The 19,301-nt window shown below is 34.8% G+C and overlaps 1 protein-coding gene across 9 annotated transcripts in view; it reads left to right on the top strand.

Moving 5' to 3' along the window:
• LOC145673340 (uncharacterized) overlaps positions 1–19,301 on the top strand; it is a 193,417-nt gene that overhangs the window by 130,039 nt on the left and 44,077 nt on the right. For 8 of the 9 annotated variants that reach the window (XM_081742956.1, XM_081742957.1, XM_081742955.1 and 5 more), the window contains 5 exons: positions 3,218–3,370; positions 5,267–5,410; positions 10,980–11,084; positions 13,712–13,822; positions 16,411–16,521. In XM_081742956.1, coding sequence (XP_081599082.1) covers positions 3,218–3,370; positions 5,267–5,410; positions 10,980–11,084; positions 13,712–13,822; positions 16,411–16,521 — 624 coding nt within the window. The remainder of the gene's footprint in view (positions 1–3,217; positions 3,371–5,266; positions 5,411–10,979; positions 11,085–13,711; positions 13,823–16,410; positions 16,522–19,301) is intronic. The other variant, XM_081742954.1, reaches the window with a different exon arrangement.

Genomic DNA, 19,301 nt, shown 5'->3' with positions numbered 1-19,301 from the left:
CATCACAGCCACGGGTACAGAGGAAGGGATACAGAAGACAAGACACAACTTATTGCAGAGCCTGGAAGGCAAATATTTAAATCCATAACTAAACCAATACGCCACACGTATCTTGCAATATCTTGTAAAGCTCTTTCCCTTGAGTGAGTGCAATGTTGCCAAACGTACTTTGCGATGGAAAATATCTATTTCTTCGAGTGTACGTAACGATTGAGTTCCCCTTAATTATAATATTGTCCAAAGACAAGACATAAATCTATCAATAGATGAGGTCGAGCTGATGAAAATAAGGTGCTCGAAGGTGAATTCTCATTCGTATTTTTCGATCAGGAGCTAATTTTTATAGCGCTAAAATGTATGATGTTTGTAGACAATAGTAATTGATAGTTTTTATTCTTCTGGAACATACTGTTTATTTATTTTTGTACTATATATGTGAAAAATACACTACCACAGATTAGTTAAGTGGCAGATTATATGTATTTTCGTTTTTTAACGATGACACACAAAACAGTGACATATATAGTCTTAACAGCAACACCGTTGGACACAGTTGGAAAGCGATGTACACACTGCTTATAATTTGGAAGAGCAAAGTGAGTATATTTTAACTTAATTGATAATATTGCTATTCAAGCTGTTTACATGATAACAGATGCCCATTATTTACTTAAAGGTGTCTTCTGAAATGTGTCTACTTATTTGGAACTTACTGGGGAAAGAAATTTCCTCACTTCTCATAGTGACCATCATCATTAATAGAAATTACCAACACTAAACTATGATTGAATCAAGAAATGCTACAAATATTAATCTTGTATAGCATCCTCTGATCCCGAAGCTTCTGTAACACAGTGGTGATTTCAGAATTTCTCCTCTTCTGCCGTCCGGTTAGGGAGGGGGCCTTTCAATACATAGGAGTGAAAGCAGTACTGCGAAAATATTGTTAACCTACGTTGAGAATGTTTGGAGAAGAAATCCCCCTCCCCACTTCCTTACCCGAATCACCTGAAATCATCATTGGTGTAGCATATACAATAATAATTTTAAAAATGTGTTCTACTCACTTCTAGTCCGCAATGGAAAATTTCAAGTAGTATTTCAAAATGTATATTTTTAGCATAGAAAGAAATTTTTCTTCTGTCTTTTACTATAAAACTTTACTGTTGAAGTTAATGTGCTGAATAGCGTTTCAAGAAACAAACAAGTGTTCTTTGCCCACAATTTTTGCATAGAAATTTATTATGTTTATGTTCAAAGTAACAATAATGGCTTAATAACAAAGTAACAATTCATTAAAAGTGCTCATCTTTTCAGCCCATGTTTTTACATTTTTTTAAAAATTATTTAGCATTTAGGAAATGTTATGTTGTCGAACTTAGGGAAAGAGTTTGTGCTGTCGATGTTTCCCGCTGTCAAAGAATATGTCATAAACTCATATATCACATCACAAGATTCGATGACAAACTAAGCAAGAATGAAAACGATAAATTTGTATATCGCGAACAATTATGGACAGAGTGGATTATCATCTTCAAGTAAAGCGTATCCATAAAAATACTACCATATTTTAAAGTGGTATTACGTCGCTTTGGATAATAGTATTTAAATGAAATTGATCACATTTGAAAAAAAAACTCAAATATTTTTAGTATACCTTATAGACTAAATGTAGGCCTCACGAATGGCGGTGCAGACATCAAGACGATATTCCCATTCACGCCACACACGCTCCAACATACCTGATGAAATAGACGGGATAGCAGCACTGATACGAAACTTGCACTTCTTTCAAGTTTTGAGGCAGTGGGAATACAAAGGCACAATCCTTTACGTAACTCCATAAAATGAATGTTCAACTGCTGACTAGCTCTACGAACAGACTTCTTAGGGTTACGTACAAATGCCTCGCGCACTTGTTCCACAATTCCTGCATTGCCAGATCGTCTCCCTGAATGGCCTTTCCTTTGATGACATACGCAGCCACGATCCACAAAATCACACTACCACTTGAAAATTGACGTGTGTGTAGGAGCCTGATGTTGACACCTTCGCCTAAAAGCACGCTTAACCTGCACGAGACTTTGTGTGCTGTGATATTCCAAAACACCCCAACTTCGTTTTTGTGGGGTCGCCATAACTCCTTAAAACTTATTTTTTAATGACAACACACACAACGAAATGAAATAAATTTTCATTAGCACATTACGGCATAACAGTGCAGAAACATAAAAACTTCCCAAGTGACCTCTAGCAGAAACAGCAACTACCTGCTAAATACCCAACAATGAACCCGTATTGACTAATCACAAAGTAAACATGAGTGAATTTATTTTTCTTGTGTTTGATCCCATCCATTATTGACATTGTTGTCCATTATTGAGTTTTTCTTCCAAATGTGATCAATTTCATTTAAATAATATTATCCAAAGTGACGTAATACCACTTGAAAGTATGATAATATTTTTATGGACACGCTGACTTTAATTGGCAATAGATAAGCTGTGCTGTATTTCTTCAAATTAATCACATTTAATCGCACCTATCAGATTTTATAACAGTACATAATCGCAAGAGTATTTTTCAGGGTCATGATTATATAAATTTATTTAAGGGTTTACCAATGAGAACGAAAGAACTCAAAATGAGAAACACAAAGATTTTTTTTTTTTTTTTTTTTTTTCCAAATTGTGAAAAGCAGTTAGCGATATTATGGTTGAAGATAATGTCGTTCAAATGTTCTCTTCTGCCTCATTAAGTGAAATGGATTCTAAAGATTCAATTTCGTTATCACTTTTGTACACATGTTGCGCGGTAAATTTTGCACTGGTGCGTTCAATGTTCTCTTTCAGTTCACGAGTTGTTTGTAGTTTATTCTCATAGATCTGAGGCTTGTGATAACGTTATAGAGTATAAACCAGGAAGGGAGAGATCACATATCTGGACAGCTAGGTCACATGATCATTTCTCGAGAAAACGAGTTCGAGGAACTTTTCATGCATTAAGTCCATATTACCTCGTAACCTATTCCTCCCACTAAAACAGAGGAGAACATTTGAAGTGCATTATCACTTGCAGCTTTCATTCTATCTCATTTTAAAGTTCTGACATTCTTATTGGTAAACCCTTTGTACTTTACTTACTATTATTTTGTAAAATAAATGTAGAAAACGTACGTAACTAATAAACTCTAAACTTTTTTCTTCTTTCTTTCAAGGAGAAGGGATGACTCTGATTGTTGTCCAATATGTAAATGTACTCCATGTGCCTGCACCAATGATAAACAGAGAAATGAAAATGTGCAACGAAATTTGGGAAATACACAAAACACTAAATTAGGTTACGATAATTCCGATAATCTTCGATATGGGTGCGTATTGTATTCCATCTTGGTATTTGCTGTTAGTTGAGATAGTTTTACCAAGTTTAATGGACTACTTGAGTTAATATATAATTCCATATTTGAATACAGAAATAGTACGACATTTACATGTTATATTGTGATTTTATGTATCATTGATACACATTGTGATTTTATGTATCATTACACCACCATTTGATGTGCAACAAATAGCAACTGACAAAGTGAATTTTTACTGCTCTTTTCCACTAAGTTCACGTTTTTTAAATATATATCCGTGATGTTTTCATTTCTTTTACTGCCATGTACAAGGCTCCAGGCACAGCCGTATGCTTGAAAATGCAAGTTTTCATGAATTACAATTTAAAGTAAAAGAGAAGAAATATAACAATTATATTACTGATTTTCGACGAAAACCTAGTTATTAAGGTTCTTCGCCAAATACACTCCCAAGTAAGGGAATTGTAGTGAATAACTAAAGCCAAAGAACAACAGCAAAAACTTAAAAAGTGAGCCAAATAGTATCTGCAAAATTCTATTACTTAAACTAATAATACTTTTCAAGACCTGTCAAGTAATGTATACTTTTCGGTGCCGATCAATGATGATGTAATAAACTCCGCATCCAAACCCAACTTCCTTGTGTGGTCCTGCGTAGCGTAGTCGCTAATGCTCTTGTCTTTGGTGCGAGCGGTCCCGGATTCGATTCCCAGTGCGGGACACTCGGTCGAAAAAGTGTAAAAGCTTTTTCAGACCAGTCATCCTAAGTGAGGATTTCCTCATTCACACCAGGCAAATGCCGGAATAGTGCCTAACATACAGATCCCAGGCCTTTTCTCGGATAGTGTGATCGCTGAGGGACGTCATCCCTCATACGTAACGGGCTAACATAGCCATAGATGCCGAAAGCCCAGATATCTAATTCCTAATCTCAATCCCCAACTTTCTTGTCTACAAGAAAATATTTGGAGAAAGTTATTATTTTGTTTAATAGCTTTCTATAGGTACTGCGTGATGTACTCTAAATAATTGATATTCTTCATTGTCTTCAAGCTATTCACTATGAAAAAAAATAAAAACTTAACGAAGAATCTTAACATTATAAGAATGAAAATAATAAAAGTAAAATAAATGTAAAACTTGTGTAAAAACTCTAGAGAGAATTCACTGTTTGTACTCGTATAGCAATACTTACGTATCGTGTTATTTACACACTAGCACTTGGTTTTCATTGGATAGTCTTAGTTCGATCCCCGGCGGTACTGTTCTACGATCGTTCCAAAGTGGCTCAGGAGTTCATCCAGCCTCTGTCAAATAGGTACCTAGGGAAACTTGGGAGGCAAAAGCATTTAGACCATGGTGCTGACTACATAATCTCCTGTATGTGCTGAAGTCAAGAAAATGTGGGGCCTTATCGTCACATCTTCCATTAGCCAACTCGCTTGTCCTGATTCAAATAGAGGCATTTTTTACCTTTACTTTACTTGTTTCTGACATACTCACAATACTGAAAAGCTCATTACTAGATACATAGAGTTTTACTTGCCTTTTAAAACGTTTAACAGGTTTAGTATTTTAGTAAACGTAAATAAACTAATTTTGTGCTTGTATAGAATATTGAGTATATTTGGTAGTAAGTTGTGAATGTATGGAGATTTTTGTTTCGCCCTGTTTCGTAATTGAACGTATTTGGTAGCTTGCTCTTCATTAAAAGGTTATATGTGGGTAATGTATTACCATGTTTTATCATAAAAAATGTGAACATATTATTACTAATATGTATCAGATAAGTCAATTTTAGTCTTTTCTTGTCTGTCCCATATGCGTTTAATTTCACGGTAAAATTTAGTTGAAGTAAGAGAAAAAAAATATATTCAAAGTCTTTTTTTTTTTTTTTAAATAAAGAAAAGAAGCTGATTCCTGTCAAGAATGCAAATGTACACCATGTAACTGCATCAACAATAAACAGAAGAAAAGAGATGTAGAGCGGAGCATCCAAAGCATTCAAGATACCAGATTACGTTCTGAGAGTCCGGAGCCTCGGTATAGGTATGCATTCTTATTTTTTCAGTTTTCGTATTTTGGAAATTTTCGGCCGTTCTATTATATGTACACATTAATATATCAGAATTACCCCCTCCAAAAATAATAATAAAAAAGTAATTCTGTCATAGTTCTGAGAAATAATAGCTTTAGCCCTAAATAATATTATGGAAGAAGTTGATTATGACTTTTTTTTTATAAAAAGTATAGTCTGTCCAGACTTTAACCAAACATCGTTTTATTTTTTCCCCCGACACATCAAGTTTTATGCTCTTGGCAGACTATCAATAAATGCCTGAACAGCCTTTCCTTCCAAATTATGTAATAAGAATATATAATATAAATAGAAATTTAAAATGAATAGTAGTGTTGATGCCACTATTGCAAAAAATGGGATCGTATGTTGACACAATACAGAAAGAACAGAAAGAATTGATTAATGACATAGATGGGATCATATTAGTATTATTGAAATTATATTAATTCTATATGCCAGTGACGAATGATTATTCAAATTATTGTTACCTCTACATAGATATTGTTACCTCTACCTTTTAGACTGACCATATTTGCTTGTGTCGAGTTCATTCATGAAAAGTGTCTTCTCCTTGTTACCTACGAATTGTGTAGCACCGCGTAGCGTAGTCGCTAACGCCCTCGCCTTTGGTGTAAGCAGTACCGGGATCGTTTGGCGGTTGGGTTACTCAGTTGGAAAGGTGCAACAGGTTTTTCAGGCCAGCCACTCTGAATCAGGTTTTTCCTCGGCTTTCCTCACCCACACCAAACAAATGCCGGGATGATACCTGACATAATGGTTCCAGGCCGCTTTCTTCCTTCCCTATTCTTTTCTTCTTCCTCAGTTTCCAAGGCCGAGAGACGTCATCCTGCAAAGGTGACGGGCTAACTTGGCCATAGATATCAAAAGTCCAGCAACCTAATTCCTAATCCTAATTCTAACCTACGATTTATGTACTTTGATAATTTTCAAAGAAACGAAAACTAAATTCCTGTATTTGTAGAGAAAAAATTTACAATGCTGGCAAAATACGTTCATTTATATTATTCCCCACGCTTCTCGCGAATTCTTTTCAATTTGCGGTTCTGCACTAATGTAACTCAGAATATTTATTCGGGACATTAAGGTCCTGATAGTTATTTATGTTATTCAAATGTTGTGTTATTGTTAACCTCCCATCCCACCTTAAGTAATTAAGGAGATCAATAATATGATCCATTTTGATTCCATAAATGTAAATACCATTTCGATTAGCTTAAGAAAGTACATATATTATAACTGATACATGAAACTAAAACAGATTTTTCTCATATATTTTTTGTTAAAATAGTAACTATGAATATACTTTGTAATCAGGGGCGTCATTTAGGGGGGCAGAAGGGTGCAATTGGCCCCCTTCCAAAAGTTTGAGGAATACATATACTTTAATCGACTGTCTACTAATATACTAGTACAAAACGTGAAAACCTTATGTTGGTAGTGCTTTTGCCCCCCTCAAGCGAAGCCTGGAATGACGCCCTTGTTTGTAATAAGAAATGAAGCATTTACTAAATATCTTATTAATGTGAAAGTTCATTTCATAATAGAAATTTGCATATGTAAAAACACACTTTAATATTCCATTGATGCACAAATGAGTGAATCATCGTGGATATATTTCGTTAATGAAACACTTCTCTTCCTCATATCTCCAAGTGGTTTGGGTATGAAATCTCGTAGCCAGAACCTCAAGGACCGAAATCGTACCTTGACAAAACCCTTCGCCTAGTCAAAAATCTCGCCAGGACAAACCTCGCCATAACGATTTCTTCAATATACAATGTTCAATGCTTTATGCAAAATTCAAGAATAACATCATTACATTTAAAAATAATAGCGGAAGATAATTGCCAACATACACTTAAAACAAAAAAATAATAATAATAATAATAAAAATAAATAAATAAATAATAATAATAATAATAATAATAAATAAAAATAAATAAAAACATGATTAAAGGGACCATCAAAAGAACATGATAAGGGATTTTATTAATTATTACAAGGAGAAAAAAAAAAAAAGGTTGGTAAATTACTTCCTCATCTCTTAATATATCACAAACAAACAAACTTTGACATTCTTTTCAACAAATAATTTAACTGAAGGGATTCAGTGTATAGGGTTTCCTTTAGTTTGCGTTTATCTGACGATTTATTTTGAATTGTCGAACTTCTTATGCTTCTAGTATATAAGATAAGTATATATATATATATATATATATATATATATATATATATTAATACGTAGACCATGATTAATCTATCACCCTGTTCCTAAAGGCAGAAGTGTAAGAATGAGTTTCTAGGATGAGAGTAATAATAAGAAAGAAATATTTAGCTAATGTGAGTCCAGAAATACTTATCTTAGAAACTAGAAGCGTAAAAATATATATTCGCTTGTCTCATCTAATGCTACATTTATAATATCGCCGTGTTCTATCATTCCATGCTAATAAATAGAACACCCGTAGACGAATCCAACACGGATGCAAATTTCCGCAGCAAAAATTCGAGCGGCAACTTTGTCTTCTTTCTCAACAGAATCATCACTGTCAGTTAAATAATTCTTAGAAACTGTTCCCCGTTTTATATATCCAATCAAAAGCTTAATAATCTGTATGCGTATATTATTTAGACTAGTAACTCGTGTACAAATTCATTCCTCAATATCTTTTTTTTAAATCCTCAGTGTGTATTTTATTCTCAATCATAGGTGTTCAAACTTACAAGTTCGAATCTCACTTTCATACCAGTAAATGCCGTGTGAAATGGGAGAAAGTAAGAGTGACATCCTAAGTTTGATGTGAGAGTGAGTTTTTTTTTTAATTATTTATAATACAAAATCATTTCAGTCTGTGAGTAACGGTAATTCCTAATAGTTAATGATTGCCGCTCCCTTATGTTCACTGTCTGCCTTCATTTCAAAATGGATAATAATGATGCTGAACATAACGCCTTGTGTTCTTTATTATTTAAAACAGGAACCGTATTAAATGTATACGACTGCAATTACGTATTAAAATCTGCAAGCATTTATTCCATGTCAAGCACATAATATATTAAGCAACATGAGCACAGTACATAAACTACAGACAATTTTTACTCTTTACATTTAGGCCAGTGCAATATTTAATAAGCTTTACTGCTAACTCACATGAAGCATACTACCATTAACATACTGTAATAGTGTTTAGATTTGAGCATTAACATTTGTGTAACCGCAAATTATAAAGATAACCAAGAAAGTTCTGTCGCTTTTTGTGGAAGTCTGTGTTCCATTCGTCCTCACACTGTGAGTTGAATGCGATTGAAGATATGGCGTAGGTCAGTTGTTGGTGTGGGTATATCCAATATACTACCTGGTTGTGGCAGTTCAGTTACACCGTGAACTTGCGTAAGGACAGAGTGAACATGGGACCTCCACAGAGCGTCATAAGGGCATGTATGCTATACGAGTTCAAACTGGGGTCAAACGCCGCCGCAGCGAGACGGAAGATTTGCCAGGCCTTTGGTGAGAGTTTTGTGACTACGCGAACAGTGCAGCGCTAGTTTAACAAGTTTAAGGACGGCGACGAAACACTTGAAGACACACCGTGTGCCGGAAGACAAACATATGTACAAAATGATGATGCTCAGGCAGTAGTTGAGGCGAACTGTGGCCAGACATGTGAGGAACTGGGACTACAGTTCAGTTGAGTGGAGAAACTATTCGGCAGCATCTCCATCAACTTGAGTAGCACTACATATTGGGTCGGTGGTTCCTACATGATTTGACTCCTGGGCAGAAAACAATGCGAACAGACACCTGTGTTTCTTTGCTGTTTCGTCTGAGGAAGGAGCCATTTTTGGACAGGGTGTTGACATGTGATGAGAAGTGGCTCCTTTACGAAGCTCCAGGGCGCCATCATCATTGGTTAGCATCCCATGTACCGGTTCCAAAACAGCCGAAACCAGCACTGCACCAGAAAAAGGCCCTCCTGTGTGTTTGGTGGATTGCTCGCAATATCGTGCATCGAGAACTGCTACCAGCTGGTCAGAGCATCAATGCAACTGTGTACTGTGAGCAGTTGAGCCGTATCCAAGAAAAACTCACAAAACTCTGGAGCCAGCACTTCTGAGTCGCAAAGGGATCCTCCTGTTACAAGACAACGCTAAGCCCCACGTGGCTAGGATGACCCGGGACTCCATTCTACGGATGTGAAACACTATTGCATCCGCCATACTCCCCGGACATTGCACCGTCCGATTATCAACTTTTCCATTCCTTGGACGATCATCTTAGAGGACGCCAATTCAAATCCCTAGTAAAGGTGTGATACTTTCTCGTTCCGCCAGGTTCTACCGCGATGAAATCCATGGCCTTCCAGAACGTTGGCAGAAGGTCGTCGATGCTGATGGGGACTATTTTTGATCTTCCAGGTACGTCTTAAGTGACATATCGATGTTCGAAGGTGGTGGATGAGAAAGCGACAGAAATTTCTTGGTTAACTTTGTAGTTGGACAAACAGAAAATAAATAAATATATAAAATTTCAAAAATGTAAACAATTAGAGCTTTTAATTAAGTACGATTTTAACCTATAACATATAGCAAGCCGAAAGCTTGAAGGAAATAACTAGTAAATATACTGAAATATTGAACATTCTACACTGAGTATATGTTATAGCAAGGTTTTGCCGTGGCTAGATTTCGTGTCTCAAGGTTTCGGGCAGCGAAGTTTTGGCCATGTGAAATTTTAGCCTGGCGAGATTATATCCCTTGACATTTTGACTACTCGAGATTTTGGGCGGCAAGGTTTTATCCGTATACTCTTGAATATGTAAAAGGTTGCGGATTCACATTGGAAATTGTCGGATAGAAACGGTAATCAGTTAGCCACTTTTCAAACCGTTACTTCTGAGGAAACAAAGAAGGAAATGATTCATAAAATCAAAAGCTGTAAACGAAGAACAGCGGAAAATTTTATAAAAATAAATAAAATCACATAGTGGGATTCGGACCAGGGACAGAAGTATTGAATGCCAGTACAAAGAAATAGTACGCATGGCTATCGAAACAACTGTAGATTACTTTTCAATTGTATTAATCGCTAAGGAACTTCTTAGCGACCCTCCTTTCTTAAATTTTATTTTGTTTTGTTTTTGGTCGAAAAGCATGTCTGTTTTCTTTAACTACAGCAAAGCTTTCGGCATTTGCCAAAGTGTTATTTTGTTCTAAAAGTAACACTCCATTAAATAATAAAATAGAAGCTGAATATTTCAAACAACAAAAAGTGAGGAGTGTTTTTGAATGCTTCATTACTCCAATTTATTTTCCCTTCGAATGCTTTGTTGCCAAACTTCCTATCTTAAGAGACTTAGAAAAATTCATGCTCGCAATTGTATTTTGGAGAAGTGTAAATGACTTGGGATACTAAGACGAATTTCAATTAGTAAAAATATGTTCCATACAGTTTATGCCAAATAAGAAATTTGCAATTCCTTGCTCTGTCTTCAGTAATCTTACAAGATCTAGTTTTAGGTCCAGCGGGATAGAGACTCTGTTTGCTGGAGATGAGAACTATAGAATAGATTCTGCTCAGTTCGGAGAAGATGTCATTGAACCGGAATCTATTTCCCGTATTGGGTGAGTAGAATTTACATTCTGTAATAATGCCTCCATTATTATGTATCTAAAAACTTGATTGAGAATGTAGAAGCAGGATGCCATTTGCTATTAATCACTGTAAGAGGATACAGTTGTAAAATAATAACTTTCAAAAAGGGTGGATTATTTCGTTTAATTTCCCGCGGGTATGTTGTTTAATCTTAAAGAGATGGCTGATACAGGAAAGTGAATAATACTAATTAAAAAACAAACAATAGCTGAATGAAGATATAAGAAGAAACAGAGAGTCGGAAGAAAATTCCCAGATATAAGGTTGTCTACTAGAAATTCATTTGACTTAGGATCGGAACAGAAGTGAACGATCATGAGTCACAAGTAAAATGTCAGAAAAATTCAGTATATGATTTGAATATTAAATAATTATAGTTCTTTGAGTGATTCTCTAACTTAATATTTTTGATATAGTTATGTGTATTTGGCATAAAATTATTTTGTAAATGATAACTACAAGAAAGGGAATATCCATAATATCCTGTAGCAGTGGTATCGGCAGCAATTTCTAAAACTAAATTCCTTTATAAAATTATTAAAAGATTAAATGAAAATACTAGCTATTGATTGTACACTATGAATCCAAAATGCATTTATAAATTAATTCGATCTTTATATAACGTACTTATCTTGGTGAACAAGACAGACCTCATCTAAAGTGATCAAACCCGCCCAGTAAAAATCACACAATCAACGGAGATAGTGTTTTCACTTACATTTTTAATAATTTGATTAAAAATGCGTCTTTTTTTTTTTTTTTTTTTTTTTTTTTTGCCTTTAAATAAATTCCCTTATGTTCAGTTTGTAAGTAAGTAGAGTTCTCATCTAACTGTAATATTTTCAAAGTTTCGAATAGCTAACGGATTTTTACCAAGAAAATTTTACGGGAATATGTAATATGAAATGAAAATATATGATATTGGGAATATTACAGCAGAAATTTACGTGTTACATGTCATTGGATAGGGTTTATACAAAAGATTGAAACCTGAGAAAGGCGTTTGTATTTATTCACTCGCGTTATATTGTTATTAGGTTGAGAGTTGGAAGAGTGTAGTTGAAGAAAATACAACCAGTGGGACGGGTTAAGATATACAGCAAGACAATAATAATAATAAAGTAAAAATTCATGCTATTTTCAATACATCAATTCAATACATTAAAATTGAATTGATGTTTGTTACATCATTACAAAAAAAAAAAAAAAAAAAAAATCAACACTTGCGTCGACCTGGATTTTTATAATTTCATTTCAGTTAAATACGTACCAACCCTAAGGTGCTTCAACCTATTCTTCTCGTTGGACATTACAACTAGTGATAAAAAAAAAATAATGAGTCATTGCACAAGTGATTAACAAAAATCATCAGTCGTTGCACAAAAATAAAAGACAATTATTTAATAATTCATTACCACACAAATGAAATTACAGAGCTAAAGCTAAGATTTGTAATCAAGTATAAGCGTTAATAAAGTGGATATCAGCGGAAGCCACTAAAAAGGAAAGAAATTAACAACAATTCAGTTTTCTCCGTCATTGGCAACACAGGCATTGGCATTCTCCTACTGTGATACCAAGCGACAGATGCTTGTGTTGAAGAAGTCTTGTGGCAGTACAAAGTATCTACTGTTGTACCTTCATCTGCACTTCTTAGTAGAATCAATAGTGGATCCCAAAGGAACTTACATGAGAACAGATCAGGATTGTGTAGGCTGGATGTGACAGGGTCTCCTAGTGGCGTGCTGTTAACTGTGGAGCGCATGGCGTTAGCGGTAATTTAAATAACGCCCCTTGTTAAGAGATAATACTTTTTGTTCTTGGTTTCCTTCGCAGAGATTGTAGTTATGTATCGGCATTGATGATCATACCCAGTGATAATTTCAGGGGGTGGCCGAGAGATGTGATTCCCGTGGAGCATTTCTCCGATCGTACTTAACCTAGTTAGCTATAATTCAGCAATATTAATGCGTTTATATATATTAATGCCGTTATTATAGCAATATTATGCCTTTATTATAGCAATATTAATGCCTTTATATTCTTGTGGGTGCAATATATGCACTAGTGATCGAAGATTAGGATCATTTTACCACCTAGAGAATACGTACAGCCATGTGACACAAAATCAGTCCAGATAACAGGGCTTTCGACAGGAACTTGAATACCAATGTTTACGATTATATCTATATAATAGGGGTTAAAAGGAATTTTATTCTAAGAAAACTAATGGCCAATAATAGTATTCGTCTGCTTGGAGTTTAACACCCCTTTGTTAAGCTAAACCTACTGCTTAAAGTACGAATCAAACCACTAATTGGGCTTTCTCCGAAGCAAATATTCCCATCGAGAGTCGTGTTCCAGACAATCTTGCAGGGATTAGTTCACATGAATCCAGAAGAACTTATGCGTACGAAATATTCTATTTAATCTTCCCGCTGGGAAGGTTCATTCATCCCCTAATCTGCAAGCTAGAACTATGACTTTCTACTTTTCGGACTGTATATTTTATTATAGTACCTGGTATAATAAATTTCTGACTTTTTTTAAAGCAGTATACCGTAATTAATTCAAACTTTTTATTTTTTTAAAAAAGGAGATCTGAAAGAATTTCCCCAATGTGTATGTGCACTCCATGTTTGTACGTTGAAAGGCAGAGAAACGAAGATTTGAGGAACAATTTGGAAAACGCAGATCCACGTTTGAGGTACTTGTGCACATAGAATTTTATTATTTTTCCTCTATATGGTAATAGGAAATCTAAATATACAATGTTAGTGTAACTCCAATGATCTTCGTTATAACGAAATAAATACATCTGTTTCATAGTCAATTTGTGCGTTAAGAAAGGAGTGTGGGGAGGGGGGGGGGAGAAATCAGATTGGCATCTTTAGAGTAAAAGGTGCTAAGTAAAAGGTAAATAAAGAATAAGAATGGTAAAAGTAAACTGTTCGAAACTATATTTTCAAGAGTTGTAAACAATAAGTATTCACATCTATTATTTGTATTTTTTTTTAATCATGTATATTCTCATTTCACGTTTTCCTCCTTACCTGCTTTCTGCCTTTTCCTTAGTAGCTATTACTCCCGACGACGCTGCACGTCTTTTACCGAATAATTGAGAATCAGGTAACAGATTAATTAACGTTATAGTTGAGAGGATCATTAATATTATGCTAATATTTTATTACAATTGACTGATTCTCAACATTATGTTAACTTAAATAGGTAAAACCAAGATATTAAATATTTTTGATGTCAATTTACTATAGCACTAAAGGTCTCTCGTTCTTTACGTTCATTTTTTCTTTTTCTTTCTTTTTAAATTCTTACTTTATTAAGATCGATAATTGGTTCAATACATTATACTATGTGTAGTACAAGTTAGATTAGCATTTAACATTCCTGCTTCTCTATCTGGTGGTGGCTGGCTATAATTTCATTGAGGACCTCTGACATTAAGGTTTTCCAATTTCTGCTGTGATTCTGCCAGTTGAATTCTTGTCTCGTACCTTTAAATAGATCCTGACGAATTTCATTTCAATTTTTTTTTTTTTTTTTTTTCTCAATTCAGTGTTAAATTTCTGAATTACTGTACCTGAAACTTATTTTAATTAAGAAACATAGTTTGAATGAGTTGGATTATGCGCGGCTCCAAATACTAATCTCGGCCGCAATCATAAAATGATGAGAGATTTATCTCTGAACCGCAATGTGAGTAAAGGATTTTGAGAAACAATAAAGTGTAATCGAAAAGTATCAGTTTCGATATTTACACAGTAATTTTTTGGTGCATACTATGTACGATCCATCATTGGATTGTGTGGGAATTGAGTGAAAGTGTGGAGTTATTTTTGATAATATTCTCTTAGTTCCTGTAAAATTTGCAATGAAGTCAAAGTGGCCTCCTTTAAATAAATAAATAAGTACAAAGTCACCGACTTAATGAAACTGTGACACTAGTACAGTACTATGTAATTTGGATGAATCGCTACAATTGACTGATATTTTACTTATTTTCTTATAAATGAGTAGTTTTAATTTCGTTATCGTTGCATGATAATTACATGTGATTTAGCTGGAACTTATACGTTAAACTATTCATTCCGTTTCACCACTAGTTTGGCATTTCAACTAGTGATAAGTAATAATGAGTCATTGTACAAGAATAGAATACCACTTTTTAATTTAATTTAACTTTATTATTATTATGAGCGTAACTCATTTGTTCTGTCCTACAAAGTATCCAAGTTTACTCTTGGAAATAAGTTTCTACTGGCGATTTATATATATATCGCCGGTACCAAGCTATGGATGCCTGTGTTAAATTATTATGGCTGTATGAATGCATCTACTGTTGTACCTTCATCTGGTTTTCTTGGTATGATCGATAGTGGACACTCGAGTACATTCAAACCGCATGGGAATAGGACTGTGTAGGCTGGATGGAGTAGGATTTCCCAGTGGCGGTGATTTTGACTAATCTAGGTTACCAGTTTGTTCGCAGTATTACTTTCACCCCATTTATGAAAACTCCATCCTAGGGGAAATCGTCTGAAGTCATCACTGGTTGCACTTCTTTGCATTTTTTTTTTTTTTTTTAAATATATATACACAGCGATTGGAGACTAGCGACATTTTATCGCCTTCCTTCGAGTTTCATTTCAACAATTATGTTCAGAAAATAATTGTTACCAAGCAAAACTTTTTTCTCATGTATTCCATACGTCCGTGCGTACAGTAGATATTCAGCAAAAATTCTGGAGAATAAAATAATTACGACCTTGTGACACAAAAACGGCTCAGAGCACAGGACTCTCGATAGAAACCTGAATGACCAATACTTCCGACTATTTGTGTAGTAGGGAGCTAAAAGGAATGCTATTCTAAGAAGACTAACGGTCAACAGTACTTTCGGCTGATAGGAGTTTAACGCCCCATGTCGATACCAAGGTTTTATGAGACGGAATCTGCTGCTTAAAGTGGGATTCGAACCACTATTCGGGTTTGTGTCCGATGCACGTATCTCCGCTGGGAGTTGATTTGGAATCATCTTTCTTGTAAGTATCAATCCACATACAACCTAGAAGAGCTTATGTGTAGGGATTATTGTATTATTTAATTTTCCCGATAGAAAAGTTCATTCGGGCTCTAATCTGCAAGCCAGAATTACGTCTTCCTACTCTTTGGATATTTTATTGCTTTACATGCTATAATGAACTTTTGGCCTGTTCCACTTCGTAGCAGTATGACACTAGTAATTCATACTTTTCTTTTTTTAATTTTTTGAAAAAGGAAGTATGGAAGCAATTGTCCAGTGTGTATGTGCGCTCCTTGCTCTTGCGGTGAAAGACAGACAAGTGAGGATTTGAGAAACAATTTGCAAAATGGAGAGCAACGTTTGAGGTACTTGCATGCATAGAATATTATTATTTATCTTGCATGTAGTAATAGATCTACCTAGGTAAATATACAATGTTAGTGTAACTTTAATGATCTCCCTAATAATGAAATAAATAAATACATCTGTTTCGTAGTCATTTAACGAAAGAAAAGAAGGAAAAAAAGTCTGTGATCTTCAGAGTAAAAGGTGTTAAGTAAAAGTGAAATAATGAAGGAAAAACAGATTAAGAATAAGTAAAAGTAAACGACTCAATGACGACTCGTTTACTTTTAACTCCTTCAGTGTGGGTGGCGTATATATACGCTTTCATTTTGCTTTGGCTATTTTTTATTGCGTATGGCGAATATAGTTGCCCATAGTATGAGTAATGTTATCCCGACAATATTTAGCGAGTTTGCACTCAGCTGGTTTCAATTGTTGCTTAATTAAAAGAAGAAGACGAGAAAAAGAAAGAAATTAAAATAGAGTTTGGGCTTCGTCAAATATAGTTTTCATTCCTTGTTTTGTTTGAGAGCAGACAGTACAGTAATGGCTTCAAAACGATATTCCAACGATGCTGACATCGAGGAAGAGTTATCAATTAGTGATTTTGATGTAAGTGATTTTGAAACAGATTTAGAATCAACATCCAAAGTTCTCAAAAAAACTACACTTTTTACAGCGGTTCGCATCTGAAAATTACGCACTGAAGGGGTTAAAGTGTTCTATTGATTAACGTTATAGTCGAGAGGATATTAATATTAACTTTTTATTGTAATTGACTGATTCTCAGCGTTCTGATAACATAAAGGCTGAACATAATTTAAAAGCGAGTTATTAAATATTTTTCACATCTATTTACTATAGCCGTAAGAGTCTATCGTCTTTCTCGTTCACTTTTTTTCTTTCTTTTTAAATTCTTATTTTATTAAAATAGATATTTTGATTATCACGACATGCACGTCTCTGGCAGGTATAAAATTGAGATTGGTGACTAGAGCAAAGAATGCTTCTGGATCCCAACTAAATTAGTAAATGAGGAACTACTTGAATTAAGTGCTAGCGGGATTCGGTTTCTACCTCTACCAATATAATTAATCTAATTTTGTCTCGTCAATAGTAGGTCACTTGCTACATATTTAGAGGTTTCTATACACTACAGGGTCCGGCAAAAGACTTCCCATATTTGGAGAGGGTGTTGTGTGAGTTGTAGTGAGGGGGGGGGGGTATCGATTGATAGCGGTATAGTGCCATTTTCAGTAGTTGCAATGACATGCGCGGTGAGCATCGTGCGTTTGTTGTTGGGGGAGTATATTCATAATAGTGGTTATGTAATTACTAATCATCTATCATTTCGTATTCGGTTTGGACTTGGCCGACATTATTCTGTTTCGGATAGAAAAACTACTCAAGTTTGAGTATCAAACTTTAGAGCAACAAGTTCTGCACTGTGAGAGCAAAATTGCCAAAAAAAATTCTGGATAAAAATCTACTCAAGTTTGAGTATCAAACTTTAGAGCAACAAGTTCTGCACTGTGAGAGCAAAATTGCCAAAAAAATTTCCGGATAAAAATCTACTCAAGTTTGAGTATCAAACTTTAGAGCAACAAGTTCTGCATTGTGAGAGCAAAATTGCCCCCCCCCCCAAAAAAAAAAAAAAATCCGCATAGAAAATCTACTCAAGTTTGAGTATCAAACTTTAGAGCAACAAGTTCTGCACTGTGAGAGCAAAATTGCCAAAAAAAAATTCCGCATAGAAAATCTACTCAAGTTTGAGTATCAAACTTTAGAGCAACAAGTTCTGAACTGTGAGAGCAAAATTGCCAAAAAAATTTCCGGATAGAAAATCTAGTCAAGTTTGAGCATCAAACTTTAGAGCAACAAGTTCTGAACTGTGAGAGCAAAATTGCCAAAAAAATTTCCGGATAGAAAATCTAGTCAAGTTTGAGCATCAAACTTTAGAGCAACAAGTTCTGAACTGTGAGAGCAAAATTGCCAAAAAAAATTCCGGATAGAAAATCTACTCAAGTTTGAGTATCAAACTTTAGAGCAACAAGCTCTGCACTGTGAGAGTAAAATTGCCAAAAAATTTCCGGATAGCAACAAGTTCTGCACTGTGAGAGCAAAATTGCCAAAAAAATTTCCGGATAAAAATCTCAAGTTTGAGTATCAAACTTTAGAGCAACAAGTTCTACACTGTGAGAGCAAAATTGCCAAAAAATTTCCGGATAGCAACAAGTTCTGCACAGTGAGAGCAAAATTGCCCAAAAAAAAATCCGGATAGAAAATCTACTCAAGTTTGAGTATCAAACTTTAGAGCAACAAGTTCTGAATTGTGAGAGCAAAATTGCCAAAAAAATTTCCGGATTTTTCCGACATCGGAAATTTTCCGAAATCCGGATTATTTCCGAATTATGAATTTTTTCCGAAATGCGAAATTTTTCGATTGTACTTTCCGGGTTCCAGAAAGTAAAAATTCCCGAATTGGCCATCCCTATTCACTATCTGATTGTGGCTGGCTGTAACTTCGTTGAGGGCCGACACAGCTTAGATTAAGATTTTTCTAATTTCTATCTCGTATTCTGCTGCTTAATTGCATCGTACCTTTAAATATATATCCTAACAAATTTTATTTCAAAGTTTCTTTTCTCAGTCTAATATTAAATTTCTGAATCGCTGCACCTAAAACATATTTAAATTGAGAAATATAGTTTGAATGAGGTGGATTTATGCGCGGCTTACAGATGCTAATCTCGGCCGTAAGCACAAAATGATGATAGATTTATCTCTGGTAGGAATGCAA

Source organism: Thermobia domestica, chromosome 16, assembly GCF_964235325.1.
Source record: "Thermobia domestica chromosome 16, izTheDome1.hap1.1, whole genome shotgun sequence".
NCBI classification, from domain to species: Eukaryota; Metazoa; Arthropoda; class Insecta; order Zygentoma; family Lepismatidae; genus Thermobia; species Thermobia domestica.
This window is presented reverse-complemented; position numbering and strand designations above follow the sequence as displayed.